General features: G+C 44.9%; 1 protein-coding gene across 1 annotated transcript in view; it reads left to right on the top strand.

Moving 5' to 3' along the window:
* Positions 1-15,838, top strand: part of PRKCB (protein kinase C beta) — a 124,707-nt gene that overhangs the window by 65,513 nt on the left and 43,356 nt on the right. The window contains 1 exon segment of the mRNA XM_075565672.1: positions 9,863-9,974. Within this exon segment, the coding sequence (XP_075421787.1) occupies positions 9,863-9,974 (112 nt within the window).

Raw genomic sequence — 15,838 nt, 5'->3', positions numbered from 1 at the left:
AAGATGATGAAGAGTTGGAATTGGTAAATTAACAGACCGGGCAATAAATGGATGAAAGGGACAGTGAGAAATAGGACCAGGTACCCTTCAGCAGTGTAAGGGGGTGGGGGGGAGGAGAATAAGGGCCCGACTTGTAAAATGTACAGACAGGGAGAAACATTACATAAAATGTGTACAGGAGACCCCAGGATGGCACAGCAATATGCCTATCTTTTTATAGCCAATCTTGAATGGGGATTCCTAACCACATGCATCTACAAATGTCACAGATCTATTGATCTGTTTATAATATGGACAGAGGGAACACAATCTCATACACGAGTCCTTCAATTTATTCTATCCGTCAGGTAAGCGCATAATAGATCATTCATCAAAACCTAGAGCACGTTCTAACACTGAAGAATGGCAAACTCTACACATCTGTATACATGAAACCCACAGACAGATGTAGTTACCTCTATAACTCCAGCTTCCATCCCACAAAACGAGCCACCATACACAGCCAGGCTACAAGTTTTCACCCGTACGCTCTGACACTAAAGACAGAAGCAGAATCCTCACACCCCTGACTGAATCATTAACAGAGAGGGTTACAAGCCAAAGACTATTGCCACAACAATCACAACTGCACTTAAAGCCCCACGAGAACACCTGCTCCAATACAAAAAGTAACAACCACACGCATACCACAAGTGACCACATACAACCGGCCCTAGAGGGAATGCGAAAAAACAATCAAATATCTGCAACGCATGCTGACGGAGGATGTGACATTAAAAGACATCTTCCCCAAACCTCCCATCCTTGTATTCCGGCAACCGCCAAACCTCAGGCAGAAAGTTAGTCAGCAGGAAACTTCATAACGAACTGAAGGATGCTGAGAATGGCACACGACCATGCAACATCACACTCTGCAAACTTATATGCCAATATCCCACAGCCAGTTACACACTTGCGGTCAAAGGATTATACTACTGCATATCCAGGAATGTGGGGTACATGATTCAACGCAGAAAATTTGACAAAGGCCCCTACATTGGTGAAACCAGCCCACAACGTCAAACCTGAATGAACCTACGCAGACACACAACACACCATGAAGGAGGATACTGTGCAGACACACAATAATGAATACACAAGAACAGAAAACCTAGTTTATGAGCACTCTGTCACTAATATGGTTTCTGAATTTACCTTTTAATGTCACAATGCATAAAATAATGGGCATTAAAACTGTGAACCTCATGTGTAGTGAGTAGGATCGTAATAGGAGTACTGTAGGTGCTCACAATAATACAGTCGTGTGTTAGAGAACTATTGTGTCTCCAATGTTGTTTGTGTAACAATCGTAACACTGAGGTGAATGATAATTGACACAGAGTATGACTAATGCTGATAGTACTTCTAGTTATCCGGGAGGTATCCCAGTGTATTGGTTATACCAGCTAGATCACTATGTAAGTGTGTAGACTAGAGTAGGTACGTTATATAGAGTACAGTAATTAGCCATAATGTCCCCAGAGGGGTACATACCACAAACTCTCATCTGGGGACATTATGGCTAATTACTGTACTTTATATATTTACTCTAATCTACACATTCTAGTCTTCGATTGTTACACGGACAACACTAACACAACGAGGACTTCTGAACAGAGTACAGTACTTGCGTTCCATACACCTATATGGCATTTAATTCCAAATAGCCATTGAGGTTATGTAAACACGGACACTGTAGGTACCAGTAGGTACCAGTGCAAATATTCATACTTTTAGTATTTAAGTGTATTATTCTGGTGTTTTTTTCCGTTTCCCGCATATTTACCATACGTTCCCTAAATTCTTGGGAACAAGTGATCATTATGTTTTGATCCTATCTCTGATGTTTACTATTTTTTTATAGGTGACTGACATACTTGGGTCACCACAAGTGCTGGCACTGAATCCAGAGTCCACTCATAGAACTCTCACTAGGATCCCAGTTGCATCCAAGTTGTTTTTTATACCCCCCCCCCTTTTTTTTTTTTATCTCGGCTGGCATTAAAACAATATTTTTAATATGTTCATCTATACATTATTAGTTGAGTGCCCATACTAGGTTTCTTGTTCTTGCCTTTCTTTCCATAGATTTTTAGATCTGTGAAATGTCATACAGCAAACTTTCATTTGATGTAGATTTCCTTTCCTTTCTAAAAAGATGTCAAACTTTTTTTTTTTAACAAATCTATTGTATCTGCCATCACAGTCTCCATGGGTAATGAATCCCACACTGTAATTGCCCTTACTGTAAAGAACCCTTTGTTGCTGGCGAAATCTCCTTTCCTCCAACCTAAAGGGATCCCCCGAGTCCTTTGTACTGCCCTTGGGATGAATAGATCTTTTGAAAGCTCCTTGTATTGACCCTGAATGTTTGTATGTAGTTATCATGTTGCCTATTAGACAACCCTCTTTTTTTTTTTTCAATTTTATTTAAACATTTTAGATTGCAAGCTCTTTGCGATCACCTCTCAAAGCACTGGAAAAACTGCAAATATTGCTTTTATCGTGTAGCCTGACCGTTTATGCATCGCTGCATGCAGAATTATACGGACATATTGACCTCACAATCCCATGTAAAAAAAATAAAATTGTTTTGTATATAAAGCAACTTGCTGAAGGGCGTGGAGGCCGCTGCGTTTTCCTGATTCAAAGTGCAATAACCACCACGCCATTCTAGGTTACAAATTGCTGCTAACGTTGCTGAGAGCTGATGGAGCTAAGGCTGGAGTGGCCAACTCCAGTCCTCAAGGGCCACCAATATTACAGGTTTTCAGCACTGGTGGCTCAATCTGTCCCTGCTTCAGCACAGGTGTCTCAATCAGTGGCTCCGTCTTCGACGGAGCCACTGATTGAGTCACCTGTGCTGAAGCAGCGAAATCTTGAAAACCTGACCTGTTGGTGGCCCTTGAGGATTGGAGTTGGCCAGCCCTGAGCTAAAAGCTTTCTATGGAGTCAAATCTATTGACAATTGTGCATGACGCGCGCCTGTGTTTTTGAGACAACAGTGCTGCTAGTCTGTTTTTTATGGAGGAAGGATACGCACACAGACTCGCTCTTATGGAGATGCACAAGCTGCGGGCTGTGTGCAGTGTCCATTGTAATTTGTCCCCAAACCAAAGAGAATAATGAATTCTGCAAAGACGGCAGATGAGAGGGAAGGGGAACAGCTGGGATCATCCGTTTTAAAGCACAAAACGAATTGCCGAAGATGTAGAAGTATTTGGATTAACGAAAAAGCGGGTGTGCGGCTACACATACACTGCATGCACCGCGTGCCGCGGTTGACAAATGACCATGTTATCCCCCCTGCCTTGTGGATGCCGGGGCTCTCACTCATGTGAGAGCAGACCCCCGCTGTTCATGCCTTCCCCGTGGTTGAAGAGTGGCGCAGTTTACAGCATTGCCGCGGCCTGTGACCTGGTTGTTCTGAGGTTGAGGAAAGCCGTTTGCACGCAGCGGGGAAGAGAAACCGCCGCCATTTCTTTACCAAGTTGAGCAAATCACTTTGTGACCATGTGTTGTTCCCCCCCCCCCCCCCCCCCCGAACAATTTGTATTTATTCAGATATATTTAGTCTGTGGATGGGGACAATAGAACCAACACCATTAAATCAACAATACAATACAGAAATAATAGTAGAAATAATATTGAACAGTAATAATACAAACATGGGGAAGGGGAGAGAAATTTGTGATAGTAATCCTAGTAATTTTTCTGCCTAAATTTGTATACAGTATCTTGTAATGTTGATATATCTTCTGGAAAGCCCCTTATCCATGGATTGTGGCCATGTGTTTTAAACACACACAGCGCTTGTTACGGGCGAATTCACTGTGCCTAGAACAGGGGTGGGCAACTCCAGTCCTCAAGGGCCACCAACAGGCCAGGTTTTAAGGATATCCCTGCTTCAGCACAGGGGGTTCAATCTTAATGACCTGTGCTGAAGCAGGGATATCTTTAAATCTTGACCTGTTGGTGGCCCTTGAGGACTGGAGTTGGCCGCTCCTGTCATAGATTCTTCTGTTATATTTTGCTACATTACCGTGCTTAACCCATGTGCTGCCAGAACGGCCAGTAATGCATTGCTCCTGCACCAACGTGGCTAAGAGACCGATTATTATTATATGTGCCAAATACATGTGTGGCATTTCAGACAAACTTCCCGATTTGTCCCCTAAGGGCTTGCAACCCCATTGATCACCTCATAGTACTGTAGGATGGCAGCTAACATTTAGGCACTTTAACCCAAAGCAATCTGTGCCGTGCTGCCCGACCCGGCAAATATCGTGGGTTCTGAGAATATACATGGGGCACATGTTCCATAACGGGATGAACGGACTGGGAAGGAGCGATATAAATTGCACCCATTTGACTTCCTCGTGTTCGTTGTATTCTGAGGATGTCCAAGCTCCTGTGTTTCTATCTTTGAGATGAAATGGGCAGGGCTTGCAAAATGCCACTGACCTTCACCAGTGCAGAAGAACGTCCCTCGCCCAGCACATGCTTTCACATAAACACTATATAAATGACTGGCCTTACAGGCATGGTCTGACCCACCCTCCCCCAATAATTATACAGACGCCCCCTTCCATCTAATAACCTTACAAACACCCCCTGCATAATGTCACAGTTCAGCTCCACTCGCAGAAAGGATTTTATTTTTAATCCATGGATAACTATTATTAAATGCTAAAATATGGGGATGCTTTTCCCTGGGAGAAGAACATGCAACTATATCAGTCTGTACCGAGTATGACTGAACATTACTCACTGGCTAAATCGTATAGATGGATGCGCCTAAACCTAAAGACGTATGTATGTATGTCTTTATTTATATAGCGCCATTAGTGTACATAGCGCTTCACATTAGTACTATGACACTGCCACATTTGTGTGGCAGTGTCATAGTAACACTGACCCGGCCACACAGTCCATTATGTTCAGTTACACGCTTCCAACATCCGATCAATGCAGAAACGCATAGATCAGTGTTTTTATCAACTGGGGTTCCGCGGGCGCCCTTAAAGGATTCCCTGCAATTTTCAGGTAATTTTGAAAATGTTACCAAATACAGACAATTTACAATGCATCTGATCTCAGACGCGCTATTAGAGCGGGTTGGGGTTCCTTACAATGCATCTGATCTCAGACGCGCTATTAGAGCGGGTTGGGGTTCCTTACAATGCATCTGATCTCAGACACACTATTAGAGAGGGTTGGGGTTCCTTACAATGCATCTGATCTCAGACACACTATTAGAGCGGGTTGGGGTTCCTTACAATGCATCTAATCTCAGACACACTATTATTAGAGAGGGTTTGGGTTCCTTACAATGCATCCGATCTCAGACGCGCTATTAGAGAGGGTTGGGGCTCCTCAAAATTTTCACAATATAATTATAGGGTCCTTGACCAAAAAAAGGTTCAACACTGACCTGTATTTAGGAGGTCTGCTATTGGTTAGAGCGGTGTTGGAGGACATGCAATGCAACAAAAGAAATACAATGTTAATTTGCACATTTTAACTACCTGTTATTGAGTTTGGGAGTACACTTCCTCCCTTATCCATGAATCCCGTGGATGCCGGTATACAGGGTCTTGCTGTGTACCCCAGCTCGGCACAGCTCAGCATCAATCTGTTTAAGACTTTACCAGTCACCTTGATTTCCATGTGTGGAAGATTGCAGCTTACACAAGCTGGCCTGTGCTGTGTGTAACAAAGGCGGAGGGCACGAGTGAACTCTGCAAGGAGGAATTTAAAAGGATTAAAGAGGAAAGTCTCGCTGGCAGGTTGCTGCATCCAGGGATCTGTTACTAAGCTCAGAGAGTCACAATCAAACATCGGCCTCAATTAACACCCAGCAGGGCCACCGTGCTGTGCGAATATCTCCTGATTGATCCACTTTTATTGGAGAGGAGTCGGGTTTTAAGGATATCCTGGCTTCAGCACAGGTGGGTCGAAGACTGGGCCACTGATTGTGCCACCTGTGCTGAAGCAGGAATAGCCTTAAAACCTGACCTGTTGGGGGGTTGGGGGGGAAGAGGAGGAGATCTTGAGAACTGGAGTTAGTTATGAACATCTGCTGTATGGGGTTTACTTACTCAAGAATCCCTTGTCTGTGAATATAATCCCCTCCCTAGTACTGTACCTAGTTACAACCTCTATTGATTTTGTACATCGAATTCTACCATCACCTTTTGTGTTATTCTCTGGGGAGTCATTGATTTGTCTCCCTGGCTAATGACATTTTGATAATGACAAAGGGATTCCTTAGTAATATCACCCTATTGATTAGCCATAAACCCACAAATCCCCAGCCCTACTCTTCCGCTCGGTGCTTCCCATGTCAAAGTGTCGTGGTGGGCTGTGTTTGGTATTGATTCTGTATGGTTATTAGGGAGTAGTACAAGACTCCGTAGGTTTAGCAGCGTAGTGCACGTTGCCCTGACCCTGGGAAGCTGAATAGTTTGTAGCAGATTGTGATACCTTTTAATGGACAATTGGAAGAGTTGTTCATAAAATGAATAGATCACAAAGGAAAAAACGTTCATGTTGGTCATATTTTTTTATTTTTTTTAAAGGCATCACAAATTGCAACAAAGCAAAGCTGGCAGGTTTTATTGTAAAACGCAGTGAAAATAAAGTTCGATGAGGTGGACGGTCAAACGGCTGTACATAATGCATCATAAACGTACACTGCATGTGCATATGTATATGCCTGGGTGCAGACTGCAGCAAAGGTAAGTACTGTATATGGGTGATAGGATGCAGACACGGCTAGGTCAGTGCTGATGGCCTCCAGATCGAGGGGGCGGCATGGGGTTCCTGGATATACTTCGCTACTTCCATGCAGCACAACTACGCCAAACATAACCCAACAAGGTTAAAAAGTAACTTTTAAAAAAAATTTTTTTTTTAATAAGTACTGTATAGAATAAAATGGATATAGGTCCTCAGTAAATGGCAAAAGAAACGAAGTCAACAAACTTCAAAACAATTAAAAAATGACCAGAGCTGCGTGTGCTGTCAGGTATATTCTCTCTGTGATCTATTGCCTAAAAGGGCACTAGTGGCCTGTCTGAATTATAATATAAATGACAAGGCTACATAGATGTACACAAGACTTGTAATCAGTCAGGTGGTTGGGGCCCGTAATGCTTAAAGGGTGTTGAAGTAGATCATATCATTTTTTTAAATTTATTTTTTAATATAGAATTGAAGCAGAGGGTCTCCGGAGGTGAACCCCATTAATTTCAGCTCCGGGAACCCCCTGCTTTCAGAGGTATTTATCTCGGCGCCTAATTTGGAGGCAAGTATCTCCAGAAGCTGGGGGTCCCCGGAGTTGAAATTAAAGGAGGTTCAGCTGTGGAGACCCCCTGCTTCGTGTGTGTTCGTGTGTGTTCGTGTGTGTGTGTGTGTGTGTGTGTGTGTGTGTGTGTGTGTGTGTGTGTGTGTGTGTGTGTGTGTGTGTGTGTGTGTGTGTGTGTGTGTGTGTGTGTGTGTGTGTGTGTGTGCGCGCGCGCTCTCTAATTACACGCATGCACTCTTGACATCTCTCTACCATTCCCATTTAGCACTTTCCCCCTCGCAGTGCATATTATTTCACCTGGGACTCTCACGAAGGGTATAATGCATTAGAAAATGATGATGCCAAGTTATACATTTTGCTACAGCTACATTTTAAGAATCCCTTGGTATTTGTCCAAGAGGCCTGATAATGAAAATATGTTATCTGTATAAATAAGGAAAGTAAAGGTTATTGGTAACAAAAATATTTTCTGGGCGTCTCTCTGATTTGGTGTCTGTTGTATTCATCAACATCAGTGGATTCGGACATCTGTATTTTTCCACTGGAACACGGTTTGGTCAGATCTTGATAATTTCAGTGTGTGTGTGTGTGTCCTCACCTCATCTTCTCTTCAGGATGAGAAATAGATTTCAAAAGTCTTCCAATCAGAGTTTTCAAAGAGGTTTTTTTAATGAAGTCTATTTTGTCATGCAGAGATTTGCACAAGGCCGGTTAATTGGTATTAAAGCTAATTTTGTGAAGCTTGTCCTTGTGTAATTGAGAATCCTGCTTATTAAGTGTTCGTGTCCATGTTTGGCTGAAAGGCAGTTTCCTCAAGGCAGTTGATACAATGTGTTCCTCTCTTGCCTGTGATAACTTCTGATAAAGGATGGCACCAGGTCCCCCACCTCTCAAACTCTGAGACCAAATCAAAACACCTAGACTCCTGTAATCTGCCGCAGATAACCGAAATAGAAAGAACAATCCTAAACGGCAAAAATAACACAACTCGAATTAGTAAAAGTGATAAAGGACCTTAAATCGGGCAAATCACCAGGACCGGGCAGCCTTTCACACATACAGCTGAACCCCGTTATAACACGGTACTCAGGGTCCACATAATGAGACCGATATCGCTCGGGACAACATGGAAAAAAGACCCAGGGACATAAAAAGCCAGAACTAGGACCTTTAAAATTGACAATGAACATCTGGGCTAAAACAAAATTTAAACTTGTCAAACACCTCCCAGATCACCCCCCTCTTTGATAACCCACATTTCACACCAGGGATAAGCTCAAGCCATTTCGACCAGTTTAAGAATAAAAACATCAAAATGATAGGATACTTCACAAGGGGAAACCCCTAAGTCTCCAAGAGCTTAGAACCAAATATAACGTCCCAGACCTACCTTTATTCCAATTACTACAAATTAGGCATTTCCTCTTATCCGTCTCTAGGACCTCAAAATTTCCGGAGCTGACCAACTTCGAGCAATTATGCAAAAAAGAATAATTTCCTAAAAGGACTAATAACGATGATTTACGCAAGGCTAGAATCGGCAGGGTCCACTATAGACCTGGTGCTGGAAATCGGCAGAAGTCTGGGAAGATATCTGGGATAATGCGGCCCAAACCTCCATCTGTACAGCCACAAAAGAAAACCTATATAAAATAATATACCAATGGCATCTCATACCAAAGAGACTAAAACAGATCTTCCCAGAATCCTCTGACCAATGCTGGAGGGCATGCGGCCAGGTAGGCGAGCGACATAACCCGCATATGGTGGTTCTGCGAGACAATAAAAAATACTGGAATATGATCCAGAAGATTATAAACGAGACCACAGGCTTAGAAATCCCCCTGTGCCCCTGGTATACCTGCTGGCCAAACCTGTAGAGGAAATAAGCCACCCTAATAAGCGCCTGATATCGCGTATTCTGACAGCAGCCAGATGCGCAATAGCAGCTGCTTGGAACAAATAGAATTAACGAAGTGATGTTGATGGAGAGGCTCACTGCCTTCCTTAAACACGCCACCGAAAAATTCCACAAAATATGGGACCCCTGGCTACAAGCCTAATAGAAGACAACAGTAGAAGTTCGAGTAGCTAGAGACCTAGGGTTGGACCTAGAAAGAAGGGAGACATAGAGACTCGCTGCCCAGGGAACCAAACCAAACAGGACAAGATGGTTAGTACCCCCACGCCCCTCCTACCCGTACCCCCCTCCTACCCGTACCCCCCTCCTACCCATACGCCCTCCACTTTATTTTCTCTTGCTGTTTCTTTTATCCTTTTCTCTCTCTCTTTTTTTTTTTTAATATTACAATTGGTTTGTGTTCCAAAGATCCCGCATGTAATAACTGTATGTATTTACAATTGTTTGAAAACACAATAAAAACATTAAAATGGGGGGGGGGGGGGGGGGAGAAATGGCATCGCGGAGATGGGACTTCAGTATTCTTAGCCCTCACCTCGTGCGCTGCTGCTTTTAAGTTGTCAAGTTTTTTTTTTTTTTTTTTGTCCTTTCAGGATCCCAGAAGCAAACACAAGTTTAAAACCCACACGTATTCCAGCCCGACGTTCTGTGACCACTGCGGATCCTTGTTATATGGCCTCATTCATCAAGGAATGAAATGCGACAGTAAGTGTAACACCATCCCCCGTCCCCCTCTCTCTGGAGACTGGTTACTGCTGTTTTGTGGTGTGTGCATACCTGTGAGGGTCCGGGAGAGCTGAGTTGTCCGCAATGGTGTGGGGAACAGGACAGACTTTTGTAGATCTTCCGTGTTCACTCGGGGTGTCGGCACCTCCAGCTCCAGGATTTCCAGACTCGGTCCCCCACTAGGGCAGATTCCATCCATACCCCTACCCAATAGACTGAGAGCTCAGGCAGGGGTATATAAAAAGGGATGATTTATTGTAGCTGCCACTGCTAGCCGTACAGCGTATGCATGAGGATTGATCTGGGTCCCCAGACCTCTGGATGGTGCCTTAGCTCTCTGGTAGACTTGAGGCCAATAATCTCTCTTGCTCAGTCAGCCCATGAGGGACTGACTGCATTTCTCACTCCCAGCCGGGAGGAGCTGAGCTTCTTGCTTCCTCACCCAAGGAGGGTGGGAGCTGAATTGCTATAATTTAGCACTTCCTCTCTGATGCACCAGAAGGGGAGGGCACAAGGTCTGCATCATGATTGGTTCTACACAGGCCCTTGTGGCTCCACCTCTTCGTTCACTCGGTCAACATGAGGGGGGTCAAAGCCCTAGGATATCCTGCCACAGCCTGTAGCTACATAGTGCTAAGGCCCCGATGCACGGCCGCCTTGCTTGCCGGCGGCGCGTGCAAGTTAATGCACCGCGATTTGCGGTCTGCAGATAACTTTTTTTCAGCGCGGGGGGCGTGTCCAAAAAAGTTCGGGGGGCGGGCCAAAACACAGAGCAGGGGCAGCCTGCGAAGCGGGCCCTGGGGGGGGGGAGGGGAGGGAAGAGTGAGAGCTATGTATGGGAGAGGGAGAGCTATGCACGGCTGCCTAACTCACAGACTTCCCTCCCAAGCCGCCTCCCTCCCGTTACTCCCTCCTCCCCTCCACATTGGCTGACTCGTGCACCACGTGACGCGTTAGCGCTGCAAAACAGAAGCCGCTGGTAGCTCCGGCAGGCTGACGCGTCACAGCACACAGTCAGCCCTGTCGGAAGGAGGCAGCGGGGACAAGCACACATCAGGTAAGGGGCTGGTGGCCCGCGCGCGCGCTGCTGACCGCAGCGGGGCCTCAGCCTAGGACTTACGTGACAGGAGGCAGTCTTCTGGACCAGCCATGGCTACATAAGCTAATCCCTTCTGCCACTCTACTTCCAAAGGTCAGCCTTACTGCTGCTCCTCTAGGGCCCCTGTCAGCCTTACTGCTGCTCCTCTAGTGCCCCTGTCAGCCTTACTGCTGCTCCTCTAGGGCCCCTGTCACCCTAACTGTTGCTCCTCTACTGTTCCATTAACCCCTCTTGTGCCCCCTGTCAATTTTACTGCTGCTCCTCTAGTGCCCCCTGTCAACCATACTGCTGCCATTTTCTTTTAATCGCCCCTGTCAGCCTTACTGCTGCCCCCTCTGTACATTTGTTTTTTAAATGTTGTTATTGCACAACTATAGATTTTTAATTATTAGGCCTAAATCTCAAGCAAACTGTTAAGAAAAGTGCAGTCTTCAACCGTCTTATTAACTAGGATATCGTCCATTTCATTCTTAATTCACTTGGGCCCATTCCATGTCCATGTGTTATGTGGATCTTTCTTTGTTGAATGGATCCATCATACAGAGGTTTCACATTTTTGCTAATTCTTCAAACGTTCTTGTTGCCACGGCCTTATTAGCCCACTAATGTTGCATCTTTCTGTTGGGAACCAATGTTGGCATTAAAATCTCCCTGAGATGGCAATTTCCTTTGGTGTTGGTTGATTTCATGGTAAAGCCTTCTACTTCATGGTCTGTGTGACTTGATGTCGGGGGCCTACACCTGTGTAATTCTGACGCTTGTATCTCTTTGTCAATTAATCAATGATACTGGCTGTCGTTTCTGTTGAACTTTCATATACTTTACTACATTGTTTTTCCATTCCTTGTTAATGATGAAACCTCCTCTATTGATTAAAAAAAAAAACATTCTGTACCTTTGTAATAGAATAGCTTTTGAACTTAGTGAGGCCTTCATCTTTATTTACTACTTAACCTAAGGTCAACAATATCCCACTTAATATTTGTACTCTGGTCTCCCAGTTCGTGCAGTGCAGCTTCCCTGGAGAGTGTCCGGCTGTTGTTGGTAGCCAAGTTGGGGTTTGAATAAGAGGTGGTGTTTGACCTCTGGGGATTCTTGGCGTCTTCATACCTTCTTCCTGCACACTTTGCCTCCCAAGGACAAGCTGGCCTCCAGAGAATGAGTAATTGCCTTTTGGCGTCTTTCCATATTTGGGGGTTAAGGTCTCACTTGCCATGCCAGCCTCAACTTCATGTTGGCAAGCATCTTTCCCACTTTAGCCAGGCATATTGTTCAAGCTTTCGTAGTATGGTTGAACCTGCCTGCACAAGTGGCACTATACATCATCTTGAACACCAGTTGCCACCTTCCCACTACTTTGAGACAGTGAGATGAGGTTTAGAGGGAAGGTCGGGACCACCAATTTGATTTACTGCAAATTACACCCTAATGTGATTTTAAAAGACAAAAACAATCAACATCAACTATTAGAGCAGAGGATACCAACTCGAGATATCCTTGCTTGAGATGCACTGGGTTTCATTGAAAAATAATTGAGAGCATGAAGATTATAGCTGAAAGAACAAACGATACTGGAGGAATCGCCAACAAAAAACAGGATAAGAAATAGACGAGATGAAGCAATCCCAAGACGCATAAAACATAATTGAATGTACACAATGCGCAAGGCTGTCTGCAAGCGTATAACCGAAGATGTAGGAACATTTGCTTGCAATATGGTGATGAAGATGATCAAAGATCACAACAGTTTTAAGAGGATGATGCATGAACTTCTAATTGTGATGAAGCAAATCCTTTACCCTCAAACAAGATGATGGATCAACTATAGAAACTATGCATTTATCATAAAGAGTTGACGACTTATACAGGAAATTGTACAACAACACCGATTACACAGGCGCATAATCAAGCAGATGAAGAGTGAGGAGAAACCACAACCAATGAACCATGTGTTTTCCCAGAAAAAGTAGCAGAGCCAATAATGCATGAGGGACGGAAAGGCCCCAGGGTAGCTGGAATAACTACTAAAATCGTAAAGGTAGCTGGGAAGAACCTCATCCATGAGAGAGGAGACAAAGCAGACCCGGGTACTACAGACCATTCAATCTACTTCCAATCACTCCCAATATTTTCTTGAAGATACTCCATAATTGGCTGCAACAGACCCTGGACTTTAGCCCAGCCTAAGACCAGCTGGATTTTACAATGGATATATCACAATGGGTGGGTAGGATTCATGTCAATCCACACCAGATATGGAGGGGGTAAGCAGGCAAAGCAACTGGCTTAGAAGTAAAGCACAATAATGTTGAAGAACTCACTTATAAACTCCTCGCGGCCCGCTGCGACGACTCCCGCCAGGCGCGCTCCCAGGCTTAAATAGATGAAGGGAAAGATCCAAATAAAAAAGGCCAGTGCACAGCCCAAATGGCAAAGCTAGGGCGGGGTGACCAAAAAGTTATTTATTGATTAAAAAACATAAACTAGTAGTACTAGTAATCCTGTAACATGTTTCACACTGGAAGTGATGAAGCACTAGTTGGAGGATTACCAGCACTGATACTTTGTGTTTTTTAATCAATACTGTAAATAACTTTTTGGTCACCACGTCCTAGCTTTGCACTTTTGGCTGTGCACCGGCCTTTTCTATGTGGATCTTTCCCGATATATCACAATGGACCACATTCAAGTCGTACACAAAGCGATTTCTCCAAGTAATGAATAGTATCTGCCACTCTTCTTCCGATTAATAACTTATGGAAATGCATTTGTTTCGGGCGACACCTCGGCTGTTTTTTAAACGCATTGACAATACAAATTGTCGAAGGGTACATTGATATTATAAAGATTGTTTACAAGAATGCCACATCCACCACTCTGATTACATGAAGAATTAGCAAGGGTGTGGGATGGTGGGGGACTCGTAGTCACCAAAAAGTGTTGAAGACATCGAATTGGAAAGAAAAAGGCAAGCCGTGAATACTTGATTAAACTACGATTTGCAGACAACACTCATTTTTGCAGAAGTCCTGAAGACCTCCCAGCAATGGTATAGGAGAACTCGCCGAAGCAAGTAAGGCTTGTATTATACTAAGCACGTGCGCGCGGCAATGAGAAATACCGGTCTCCCTATGACAGTTTATCCAGTGACAACGCGCACGCGTGCGGCAGATGGTGTTGGCTCGGCAGCTGTGTGGAACTACAAAGAAATTTGTATTTTCGAGCGGCTGCCGTGTCACGTGACACTGTGAGCCAATCACAGTGAGGCCAACCCTTGTGACATCATGGCCACGCCTACTAGTCGCGCACATCATCATTTGGCCTATATGCACAAAACGCGCGCAACGCGGACTGTCGCGCATGCGCTTGCTATAATACAGACTTGTGATGTACCGAGTACCCGGAAATTGCCCGACACTTTTTCAGCTACCTGGAAATTACCCGGACCTGACAGCAGGGGGCTGGGACCTGCCCCGGGTAATTTCAGGGCAGCTGAAAATAGATCAACACTTACCTGCAGCCGGCGACGGAAGGTGAGTAAGACCGGTGACGGAAGACCGCGGCGACATCTGGGAGCAGCAGCAGACGTCGGTGTTCAGCCGGCGGCAGAAGCAGGAACAGCGCAAGCACCTCTTGCTGGTGGGAGCCGGGGAACAATATGACCGGAGCAGGAGCGTTCCTATTGGAAAGCCGGCTCCTCCCCGGCTGTCCAATAGGAACGCTCCTGCTCCGGTCACATGGTTCCCCGGCTCCCGCAGGCATCAGCTGTTTGTGCTGTTCCTGCTGCTCCCGCCAGCTGAACAAGGACTTCGGCTGCTGCCACCGCCACCCGGACGTCTGCTGCAGCTTCCAGATATCGCCGTGGTCCTCTTCACCCTCCTCGGCGTTCTTCCTCACCCTGCAGGCAGGTTCCTTCCGGGTACCCGTTCAGGTAAAATGATGTTGCCTGAGTACCCGTTACCCAGTTTTAGGAATATATAGGACCCGGTACAACACGAATACAGACCTAAGACTGGTCTCCACTTCGGTTTTGATGAAATTCATATGATGTTCAACAAATGTTTAAATTGTACAATGATCAAAGTGTGTGGAATAGAACCAGAAACAATGTCTTGTTTGGCCAGCAAGTGTCAATGGATGAGGACCTAATTCATTAAATGAATAGGAGAAAGGAGTGCATTTAGAAGAGACCTGACAATCTTCACAGGGAACCTTCTGCTTTGCCTCAGAAGGAACGTGTTCGACCAGAGTATTCTGCCCGTGGATGTGAAACCTGGACCCTAAATGCGAAAGTGGTTCAGAAGCTTCAGACAACTTGGAGAAGTATGGAGAGATGTACGCTGGGTATTTACCCGAATAGACGGCAAACATAACGAACGGGTTTAGTAGTATACAGATTTCTGCGACATTATCCCAAGGGGGAAGAAATTAAAATGGGTTTTGCATGATCCCATCACATGGAAAAATTACGATCATTTGAGTGAAGATGCTACTCAACAGGATTTGGGGGGGAAAAAGCAACAAGACCACAAAAGAGGGGAGGATGGAATGCGGAAATGTGTTGGAGCGACGTGGAGAAGAGCGGCTTGCAACCGCAATACCTGCGAGATGATTGGGAAGGCCTTCATCCAGCAGAGGATTGACCAGGGCTGTAGATGAAAATGTGGTTCTTTAGAAGCCGGAATACAGAGGGAAATTGTGGCATAACTTAAAATAATATTTTGACTTGTCATATACTGTAGTG

The sequence above is a fragment of the Ascaphus truei genome, chromosome 11 (assembly GCF_040206685.1).
Source record: "Ascaphus truei isolate aAscTru1 chromosome 11, aAscTru1.hap1, whole genome shotgun sequence".
In the NCBI taxonomy this organism is placed as follows: domain Eukaryota; kingdom Metazoa; phylum Chordata; class Amphibia; order Anura; family Ascaphidae; genus Ascaphus; species Ascaphus truei.
Note: the sequence above shows the minus strand (reverse complement) of the source record. Positions and strands in the feature narration are given on the sequence as shown.